Source organism: Chiroxiphia lanceolata, chromosome 2 (genome assembly GCF_009829145.1).
Source record: "Chiroxiphia lanceolata isolate bChiLan1 chromosome 2, bChiLan1.pri, whole genome shotgun sequence".
NCBI lineage: Eukaryota > Metazoa > Chordata > Aves > Passeriformes > Pipridae > Chiroxiphia > Chiroxiphia lanceolata.
In genome coordinates, this window is record NC_045638.1 from 72,451,153 (window position 1) to 72,460,097 (window position 8,945).

An 8,945-nucleotide genomic window follows, 5' to 3' on the forward strand; every position below is an offset into this window, starting at 1 on the left:
GCTTAAAAACTGAATTCTGTCTATGTGATCTAAATTATTATGTGAGTTCATCATGGCTGTTCTTATATATTGTAGTTCATTGTTTATAAATATATTTTCAGTTCTCTCAGTTGTTAAAATCCCCCTTTAGTTTAGCAACACAGGACTATTTTTAAACAGATGATTATTTGAGTTTCTTTTAATGCTTGCAGAATTTTTAAAGACTTCAGTAAAATAGGTTTCCTGTTTGTTGATACTGACTGAATGTTTTGGATGAATATTAAAAATACAGTTGGTTTTTTGTTTGGTTCTTTTTTTTCAGGATGAAAGTAAAAAAGCTGCCTATGATTCTAGCTCTCCATTTGAAGAGATTTAAATACATGGATCAGCTCCATCGATATACAAAACTCTCTTATAGAGTAGTTTTTCCTTTAGAGCTTCGTTTATTTAACACCTCAGGAGATGCCACCAATCCTGACAGAATGTATGACCTTGTTGCTGTGGTAGTTCATTGTGGAAGGTAATACTCTGTTTAAGCAAGGGGTTTTTGTATAAGCCTAACTATGTTTAAAGAAACAACACCAATCACCCAGTATCCTATAAATCAATAGCATTTAAAAAACTCTTAAAAGAAAAGTTTCTTAGGAGAAAAGTGTTGTGGGGAGAAGCTGCCAGTCCTTAGAGAACATGTCTTTGTTGCTGTGACAGTTCATTATGAAAAGTGATAACTGTATTTCACATCACAGATCTTTGTATGACTTAATTATGTTTAAAAAAAACAGTTCTAAAAGAAAATGTTCCTTAGGAAGGAAAGCATTGTTATTTTATCAAGCATTTCCTTTAGGGTGGGTATTTTTCTTAAGGCTAAAGCAACATTTTCTGAAATATATCCATATATTATGAGTTTTATTGATTAATTTGTTTTATGGCTTTCAAAATATGACTGCTAGGTTTGTATTTGATTTTGTTATATTCAACAAATGTTCTTGTGGCTTCAAGGCTTAAAATCAGGCTGCTCTACAAGCTGCTTATTGAGTAGATGAAAGCCCCAAAGTTGAAAATTACGATTTGACATGTAGAATCACAGAATAATTTATATTGTGAGGTCAACCACTTAAAGCTCAAAGCAGGGCTAACTGTCATTAGATTAGGTTGCACTGGGCTCAGTTTCATGACTAGGAATGCTGATTTGGCTACATCTTTGGGTGATTTGCTCCAGTTCATCAGTTTTCTCACAGTGAGCAGAGAGTAAAGATAATTAGACCTCAAATCGGCCAATTGTGGACAGTTTTGGAAAACAAGCCTTTGTGTCCTAGTTTCCTGGGACACTCTTGTTCTGGATTTTAAGGAAAATTCTTTCTGACTGTTCTGACCATTATCTGTCTCCCTCACTCGAGCTGCAGTCTTGGGAACTTCTCCATTCTCAGAGCCATGGCAGGAGATGAACCATGGTTTTGTTGTGTTAGTGATTTGGTACACGGGCATGTCCCTCAGAGATGGCAACCTTCCCTCCCTGATCTGGACATAAAAATTGTATGAGCACTGTTAGCCGGTTGGGGCAGTTCCAGAACTGCTTTAACTAGTTGTCTACTATCAGTTATAAGGTTCAGCTGTTTCAGAAAGTGTATTATTTCCTTACTTGAAACCTGATGAGAAATAAGACACTAAAGTTTTGGTGGATTTTTTTCTGTCACAGCTGTGGAGAAATTCCTTGTCTGCCATAACTGAAGAGCTGAGCATTATAATAGTTTTAACTGGGAGCCCTTCTCATTGCTATGCTTCTTGAGACTTCTAAACTGCCACTTTAATTCAGTGGACCAGATAAAGAGATTCGTGTAGATGAGCAGCAGTTCTATGGCTTTTTCTTTCTGAAGATCAGAAATAGTTTGGGATCTGTTCTCTATGAAATACTTGAATGTTTTCTTGATTTCACTTCTCTGTCTCTTATTTAAAATTTCATTTGTATTTTCAATGCCTATGCTGCTTATTCTTCATTTGAAATTATAATCCTTTTTTTAGCACAGTATTAAATATAAAGGTAAGTAAGACCTTATGAAGATAATGTAAGTGGACAGTAAAAAAAAAAAAGGAGGGGGGGAGAAAATCCAAACAGAAATTGTAGTGGTAGCCATTTTAATTACTGTTAAGTATTGCTTTTCTACAAGAAAAAAAAATGATTAAATGAAATACATTTCTACATACATATGTGTTATTGTCTGTGTTCTTTTCTAATTTTGTTTTACAGTGGCCCTAACAGAGGACATTATATTGCAATAGTGAAGAGTCATGATTTTTGGTTGCTTTTTGATGATGATATTGTTGAGGTAAGCCCAACCACAGTGCGTGTAACCCCCTCGTGTATATGCTTACTTAAAGTAAAATGACTGGGAATGCTAATGAGAAGAGGTTTCAACCCAATCTAAATGAGCAATAACTGTGAGTGCAGAGCTGTGCTTTACAATTTGACTGTATAATTCTTTGAATTGCATTTAGGGTTTTATACTTAAAAGAAGCTCCTTTGTTTATGACCAGGATCTTCCACCTTTGTTTAATAAGCTATTCTGTGGCCAGAAGGCATGTCAAATGAAGATACAGATTAATTAGTTTTACTACAGTTTTTTCTGAGGACAATTTGTTGTAGCAAGTCCTTTGTTCATACTTTCTAGGAGCTTATGATTTAACAGAATAGATTAGTCTGTTAGTCTGTTTTATGAAGTATCCCAGATTGTTTAGAATAAAGGTACAACAAATATAAAATAGGCAGATTTTTGAGATTTTACCCTAAAATTTAATCCCTGAAGCAGGAGCCTTTTGCTTTTGGTGGTATACTTGCTAATATTAGCCATGCTTTCAGGAATTATTCTTAATAGGAAAAAAAAGAGAAAAACCTAATTTGGAATAGCAGAATTCCCTTCACCCATTTTGACTTTCTGTTTCATCAGTTATCTTTTATTCTTTACTGAGAGTAGTATTCTGTCATCTTCCTTTTTTTTCCCTTGTCTGTGCTTGTGCATGAACAGAAGTATGATTGTGCTGTCCAAGTGCTTTTCATGACTTTATTTGTATTAATTAAATCTATATAAGTAATAGTTTCCATTTTCCTTACAATACACAAGAACCACATAATTAAAAAAAAAAAGAAACAGGTATTGGACTTACATTGTTAATTGTCAGGATGAGTCAAAGGTATGGAAGAGTTCTTCTCTCATGCCACATTATGGACAGTTTTTCACATGGGAAAAGACAAACAATGAAATACACAGAGCTGTTGGGAAAGTAAAAGGATTGCCTCTGCGTCCTATCAAGATACACAGTAAATTGAAATGTCTTGATAAGGTCAAAAGTTCACTTTCCTCCAGTGAAAAGAGAGAGGGCTGTAGCATATCACATCATTCATAGAGTCACTGCTGAGTTGGAAGGGACCCACGAGATTATCAAGTCCAACCCTTAGCCCTGCACAGAAACATCAGGGACAATCTCTCTAGTTCCAAATCAGTAACACCTGGCAGTAATGTATATTTTTTTCTCATAACTGATCTGAAGAGAAAGGAAAGAATCCTTTTGTTCTTAAGTCTAAACCATCTCATTAACATTTAGGCCCATAGTTCATCAAGTTGAAATAGTTCAGTCCTTCCTGAGAGAGATTTTATTTCAAGTGATGGGAATGAGATTAAGTAAAATCTAGCTAAGTGAAAGAAAACTTATCTCTTCACCTTTTTATAGTTTGTAGCCCAATTGCCTTTTATTTAAAATGTGGCAAGAGAGAGTTTGCTTTCAGTTTCTTTTATAGCTGAAAATAACAGAACCAGACAACACTCTTCACCTTCTCAATAGAAGTTTTCCATTTTTCACTCTAAATCTTGGTTATAGGAGGCTTTCTAAGCTAACAGTATCACAAGCAAACAGTCTGTATGAAAAACATAGAAAAAGTTAGCCTTCATTCTCTGCCGCCTTTTTATTCTCCTCTGCACTTGTTTGGATTATGCTGCTTAGAGTTAGAAATGTTAGTTTGTATTTGCATTCTTCATACTGATAAAAAGTCTTGGTGGGATATGATTGTCTCTAAAATTTCTCTGTGTGAAATTTGTGCAAGCAATGCACGTAAAGATTGCACTTACAGTAGGGTCACTTAATACTTAAAAAATTTATATAGAAAACATATATAGCTGCTGCTCTCTGTGCAGTTGGTGGCAGAGGGGAAGCCAAGATATAAAAAGTTTAAGAATTATTTGGATTTTATTATTTTAGGGTGGAACTTAATTTTATGTGTATATTATGCAAGATATTCCTACTTTAAAATTTTTGTCCTTTTTTTTTTTTTACATACAGAAAATTGATGCACAAGCTATTGAAGAATTCTACGGGTTGACATCAGACATCTCAAAGAACTCTGAGTCTGGTTATATCCTCTTCTATCAGTCTCGAGACTGAGGGGGAACTGTAGTGAAAAGAGATTTTTGTGTCTCACATCCTCTCTATCCTGGACATGGAGCAAGCACTGAAGAGACAGAAAGCAGAGATCTCTAGGGGGAATAGCACAGTTTGCACACAACTAAGCAAAGAGTTTGGGGTTCTTAAAACTTTCGTATCATTTTCATTTTATTTGCTCAGGTATCATGCTGATTACACATCTCCACTGCATCCCATAAGCAAAAAGAGAGATACCAGCCACTCTTGCAGGAGCTTTCATTTGGATAATACTGTCTCTCTGATCCTAGTTCAAAGCCCACTGAAGCCATGGAGAGCCTTTCACGGACTTCATTGGAGTTTGAATCAGGTTCTAACTGCACTGCCAGATTGGTGCAGTAGGAGCACAAGAAATCTGTATTTTATACACAGTTTATGTATAAAAGGTAAAGGATTCTTTATGAAGTTAGTTTCCTGTGCTTAAGTTTGAAAAGGTTAGGATCAGAGGGTTAACATGTAAGCAAGAAGATATATCTGGGCCCAACACAATTGCCTTCTTGATGGTAGTAGTTTAACTGAAGGTGTAAACTGGTGTCAGGGAGGCAAGTATGTTTTGCTTCTCTGAAGAAGCTTACATTATTTATAATGTATGATCGGGAACAATCAGTCAAGATTATGGCTTTTAATCTCCGTATGGGGAAGGATTTAGTTTGTAATAGTTTATTTTTATTTATAAATTATTGTGACTTAGGATCTTGTGTATTGTCCTTTTTTCTAATGAGTATTGGAAATTTATATATTAATTTGAATTAAAACTAATTATGTTTAAGTATAACTATGTTTAAGAAGAGCCAATATAAATTGTAAAGACAATGCCTACAATATCTGAAAAAAATTAATAACACAGGAGAGAGGTTTCCTTCTGGAGGAACTGGTATCTAACTGAGGTACTTTGTTTAATAAAATTAGAATATCCTCTTTTCACTAATGGGTGAAAAAAAGTGATCAAGTTATGACATAGAAGACTTTTAAGAATGCATATTGTAAGAAAATGGTGGTGCAGTGGTGGTATACTGGTCCTTATAGTTCTTTGATAATTTGTAAATGGTTCATATGCTAAGTAAATTACAGTGATTTGGATCAAAGTAAACAACTTTAAGAATATTATTTCCTCTCCAAAAAATGGATCAGCTTCTGTTAAACATTAAATTACATCTGAGTAATAAGAAGAAATAGGCTTGGAATTTCATGAGCCTGAAGATACCACATTCCTTTAAAAGTAATTATACTTAGGACTTGTAGAGTGAAAATTCCTGAAACTAGGCAGTTTACCTTACTTTAGGTTTGTGAAACAGCATTAACAATTAAATCTTGACGAAACACCTGATCTGTAAGAAATGTGAACTGTTGTGATTTGACATTCTTCACTTAGGAGTACATTGTCTGACAGTAGCTGAATGTAATTTCTGGAAGGTCATAGGATGTGAATTCCAGATTATGGCAATCAGGTCTTGGATGTCCTTGTCACTCCCTCTTCAGCTAGTGATTTTTACATTACTGTAATTTTCTAACATTATTTTATTGATACTGTTACAACTTTTAAAAAGAATGTCTCCTGTCTGCTGCTATAACTGACTATTTACTTACCTGTATCTTTTAGCTCAGGAAATGACTTCACCTATTCACTCAGTTGGACAAATCTTTAACAGGGTCACTAAATAAATTGGGCTATTTAGCAACTGTCATACTGTAACAAATTGCTTTTGTAAGATGCAGAGTTTCTAATCCCTTGGTTTGGCTAGAATTCTTTTATAGAAGATAATGTACCATGATTAATCTACCAGCATTGTAAAGTAAAGCCTAAATATTGTGGGAGATGCAGAAAAATATGATTGAATTTTCTTGAAGGATTCAAATAACGTTAAAACCTTTTTTCGGCTTTCAGTAGAAAAAGGGTTAAGGGGGTAAATCAGTTGGATAACGGTGCACGTTAGAAGGATGAATTCCTTTGCATACTTAAGGTACAGTATTGCAAAAGAACTGTCATATTACTTTTTGCTAATTTAAAATGTTTTATCTTCTTTTTCCTTCTTTTTTTTGTTTGTTTTAATGTAGTTAGAAACTGAGGCTAGTTGTTAAATATTTTATACTCTAACAAAATTTAAAACATTTTTTGTTGTTTCACTGGTTTTACTCCTGCTATGTATTTTTATAAGATAATGACTTTTATTTTATATAGGATTTTGAGATAGTATTCCAAATTATGTATTTCATTTTTCTTTTAGTGCAGCCGAAATAATTGTAAGTTCTTAATTTAACAGATATCAGAAACTGCAAGTTAAAAAAAAGTTAAAAGAGACAGAGAAATATAAAATATAACTGATTGGTATGTAAAACATTATAGGAATTTTTCTTGACTGTAATACAGTGAGGAGTGTGGGAAGGTTGTCAGTTGTTGTAAATGGTGGAAATTATTTGCTGTGTAACTATGTAAATGTTAATTGGGACTACAGTCCTTTATTTTGTATATTGGAGCAAAAAACTTCTATTAAATAAAGTATGTTCTCTAAAGATACGTACTGTATCCTTTGTGGAGCCCTAGTGGTCAGTCAGTCAGCTGCCTTTTGTGCTTTGCAGTGTTTTCAAACTCAAAAAGTATCTGGAACTTCCTGTATTAAGCTGACTGCCCTGAGCTATGGAAAGTGAAGTGTGTTTATATACTCTGCATTATGTATCTTACTCAATATGTTGTTATGAAAACTGTTCAATGGCAGCCATATTTTGGGTGACGTGACTCTCTAGGGTTAGTTTTTTAGTAAGTCATTGGTTTCTGAGATAGAGGAGAAGGGTGTGTTTCAAAATACTGTTCTTTCTGGACTTCTGTTTCCTTAAAAAAAAGGTGTATCTTGCTACAAAATATGCCTCCAAATTATCTAAGGGATTTCCTGGATCACCACCGTGTGGGAGGAAAAACAGAAGAAAAGAAAAATAGGAGTGTTTCCAGCACTGACAAAGAACAGGAGTCCAGCATCAGAAGAAAAAGATGCAGCTGGTTACAGTATCCATGTATAATTTGGTATCATTCCTCGCTTGGAGTGCACAGTTCAGACCCTGACATATTTGTGTTTTGACAACCACATCCATGGCCTTTCTTTGCATAGAAATGGTGACTTTTAGGTGTTCAGCTACTTGTATGAAGGGTTAAAATTAATTGTGTTTTCAGAAGTTAGTCATAAATCAGATTGCATCTGCTTAGGTGACACGTAGGGATTTGGTGCCACCTCAGATACTCTGCCAGTCTTTGACATCTGCATAGGAGTGCCAGGTATAACACAAGATCCACAGAAGATCTGCATCCTTCTAGAGCAGCAGCTTGAAGCTTGACATCCTGCCTTGTTCCCCATGTCTCTGTCTCAGTGTTTGACAAGCACTCTTACATGTGCAGTTTTTGGATCATATACAGATGAAAGTCTGTATTGCTTAGCTACTTTTTTGGGGGGTGATGTTTGTAAAGTTTAAAACCTGAAATATCTGAGGCCTCTAGTTACTTTCCTAATTCCCTTATTAAAATTAAAGGAACATTATCTTGCACTATTTGATCTGGTCTCTCAGCTGTAGGTTAAGGTGATAATGTATAGTCTTATTATCGGGGTCATCCTTGTAAGTAAAAGAAATTTTAATATATGAATTCTTCAGTCTTCGTTTACCAGAACTTATGTAGCTTTGTTTCTTCTTTCCTTTTCCTACAGGAATTTCCACTTGCCCTTGATCTTAACTGTGCACAGTTATGTCATAAACTCCCCGTAACTACTTCTTTCTAGCTCTCTAACTGTTCATTCAAAACTAATAGTTGTCCCTTAGCATACTGTACCTTCACAATGTGGATTATAAAAGAAGAGGGATGAATTCTCTTATGCACAAAGCTTTGTCTACTTATACACATGAAGAGGTGACATCTTTTTTTCTGTTTAACTGCAGACTTTGTTCAGTGACAGAATTCAGTTTGGGCTGAAAAGATGGAGAGTGGGGGCTTCGAAAAAGTGTTGAAAATGCGTTAACAACTGAGGATGCCAAAAAGGGTTGGGTGGTGGTTGGGTTTGTGATTTTTGTTTTTTTGTTTTCATTTTTGGGTTTGTTTGGGTTTTTTAAAGTTGTCTGAGAGCATTTATTTGAAATTGTATCCATAGATGAACCCAGCAGTCCATGTTACCTTTACCTGTAAGAGAAGAAAACTTCAATGCAGTTAATTGTCATGCATGTTAATTATCTGTGGGCTGCAGTATTACATTGGAGATACTTTTGTGACTTTTCTGAAAGTTTAAACAGTCCAGGTATGGCTTGTTTGCTTTCAAAGAGTGGCTTTACTGTGTAAAATGTCCACGTTCCCCACCATATTTGTCTGCGTTGATCTTAAGTCCTAGAAATTCAAGGGGTTTTTTCCTCTCTTGATAATGCAATATGCACATTTTATGTTTCTGGCCTTATAAGGCTTCAACGTCCTCTAACCTCTCACAATGTGAGATGTATAATACATTAGTCTCTTTACATGTCAGACTCCC

At 34.8% G+C, this 8,945-nt stretch overlaps 1 protein-coding gene across 1 annotated transcript in view; it reads left to right on the plus strand.

The window, feature by feature from the left end:
* Positions 1–6,961, plus strand: part of USP12 (ubiquitin specific peptidase 12) — a 33,086-nt gene extending 26,125 nt beyond the window's left edge. Inside the window, 3 exon segments of the mRNA XM_032680048.1 lie at positions 302–499; positions 2,225–2,303; positions 4,309–6,961. Of these exon segments, the coding sequence (XP_032535939.1) occupies positions 302–499; positions 2,225–2,303; positions 4,309–4,410 (379 nt within the window). The 3' untranslated portion in view covers positions 4,411–6,961.
* Positions 6,962–8,945: the final 1,984 nt, after the last annotated feature.